Below are 2,056 nucleotides of genomic sequence, written 5' to 3'. Positions count from 1 at the left end.
AGAGCGCTGAGGCGAGGCCACGCCCCTCATGCATTATGCACGAGGCGATGCATAGTCATGAGGCAGCGCCGCCCCGCTTCGGGCCCGCCCTCGAGGTGGCACCTCCCTCCTCATTGCATATTCATGAGGTGGGTATATAAGTAGGGATCTCGGCCGGGTTCGTTTAGTGGGCGCGAGTGCTCTCGCTGAGGTGTGTGGTGCTGCGCGCGGGGCTCCCCTCAGCGCTCCCCTCAGCGTGACGGTGTCCCTCTGTGGCCCTGTATTGCGTCTTTACGTACAGCCTACAGAATCCAGCGAACCTTTTCTACCTTGATTCGCTCTTACTGCTCAGTTTTGTGCTCTCCTTTGCTTCTCCAGCCTCTCCCCAGAGGAGCTCACTGCTGCACTAAGGGGAAGGAGGCAGAAGCCAGCCTTGCGTGGAGATCTAGTTTAACCTCTGTGTAACGCCCTATTGCACGGCGTCCTGCCCACCGAATTGGAGAAAAAATGGGTTTGATGGGTGGACCACTCGGTGCTGTGTGGATGGTCGCACTCAGAGAGCTGCCCAGGTGGAGGCCAGCGATGAGTGGTGCTCCTCAGGGCTGGGAGCAGTGTTAGTGAACGTCTTTGTGGGTGACACACACCGTGGGGTCGAGTGCACCCTCAGCACTTGGCAGATGGCACCGAGCTGAGCGGTGTAGTCAGCACAGCAGAGGGAAAGGACGCCATCCAGAAGGACCTGGGCAGGATGGAGAGGTGGGCCCATGCCGACCTCATGGAGTTCAACAAGGCCAAGTGCAAGGTCCTGCAGCTGGACTGGGGGAATCCCAAGCACAGATGGAGGTTGGGTGCTCTGCTGTCGTGAGACCCCACCTGGAGCACTGCGTCCAGTTCTGAGGCCCCCAACACAGGAACAACATGAAGCTGTTGGAGAGGGTCCAGAGGGGGGCCCTGAAGGTGACCAGAGGGCTGGAGCACCTCCCCTCTGGGGACAGGGTGTGGGAGCTGGGGCTCTGCAGACTGGAGAAGGCTGCAAGAAGACCTTATAGCTGCCTTCCAGGACCTTGCGAGGCCTACAGGAAAGCTGGGGAGGGACTTTTTATGTGGGCATGTAGCAAAGGGAAAATGTTTTTAAACTGAGAGGGGGTAGATTTAGAGTAGAGGTTAGGAGGAAATTCTTTCCTGTGAGGGTGGTGAGACACTGGCACAGGTTGCCCAGCGAGGCTGTGGATGCCCCCTCCCTGGAAGCACTCAAGGCCAGGCTGGATGGGGCTGTGAGCAGCCTGGACTATGGGAGGTGTCTCTGCCTACAGCAGGGGGTTGAGACTGGGTGAGCTTCAAGGTCCCTTCCAACCCAAACCATTCTATCATTCTATGATCACTGTCAGTGTTTGGAGTTTTGGTGATGCAGCGTTGATTGTTTCCATTAATAACTGGTAAGAAATACTCCTCAGAGGCTCAGCTGCTCGCTGTAGGACTGTGCTCCAGAACCTTCTCAGCTTTGTTGCCATTCCTTGGACATGCTTCAAAATAAACAAATAGGGACTGGACAGCAAGGCGCAAGGAGGTGGAAGTAGTAGGGATGAGCTCTGTGGGATCTGTTTCATGGCAGCTCCCTTTTATCCTTTCCACCTCCAGACAGGATTTCCATGAGGGAGAGGCTGAGGGTCTCCCCTCAGCTGCAGTGCTGCGGTGCTGAGATGTGCATCCTTTCCCCTGGAAATGATGGGAATGCAAAGCTCCCTGGTGTGATGCTGCATGGACAGAGCTGACCAGCTGGCTGTGGAGGACATGTGTAGGGAACTTCAGATCTGTGCTATATCACGCACCAGAGATGCAGTGGACTCATGGAAAATGGGGCTGGCCAGGTCCTGGAAATGTTGTTTGCTCATCCCTCTTCCCCGCAGTGGGATCAGCTCAACCTGAGTCACTCCTGAGCAATGCTTGTTCATCCTGTTCTGATAAACCCCCAGTACTGGCAGCACACCTCCCCCCGAGGCGGCTGTCGGAGCCTATCCCTGTCACCAGAAAGCTTTTTCCCTTGTCAGACATAAATCTCCTGTAATTCAATGTCCCT

The 2,056-nt window shown here is 56.0% G+C and overlaps 1 protein-coding gene across 3 annotated transcripts in view; it reads left to right on the top strand.

The window, feature by feature from the left end:
* Positions 1-60: 60 nt before the first annotated feature.
* Positions 61-2,056, top strand: part of CHRDL2 (chordin like 2) — a 38,264-nt gene continuing 36,268 nt past the window's right edge. For all 3 annotated transcript variants that reach the window (XM_015281016.4, XM_015281015.4, XM_015281017.4), the window contains exon 1: positions 61-128. In XM_015281016.4, coding sequence (XP_015136502.2) covers positions 124-128 — 5 coding nt within the window. In that variant the 5' untranslated portion in view covers positions 61-123. The remainder of the gene's footprint in view (positions 129-2,056) is intronic.

This window comes from Gallus gallus, chromosome 1, assembly GCF_016699485.2.
Source record: "Gallus gallus isolate bGalGal1 chromosome 1, bGalGal1.mat.broiler.GRCg7b, whole genome shotgun sequence".
Lineage (NCBI taxonomy): Eukaryota > Metazoa > Chordata > Aves > Galliformes > Phasianidae > Gallus > Gallus gallus.
This window is presented reverse-complemented; position numbering and strand designations above follow the sequence as displayed.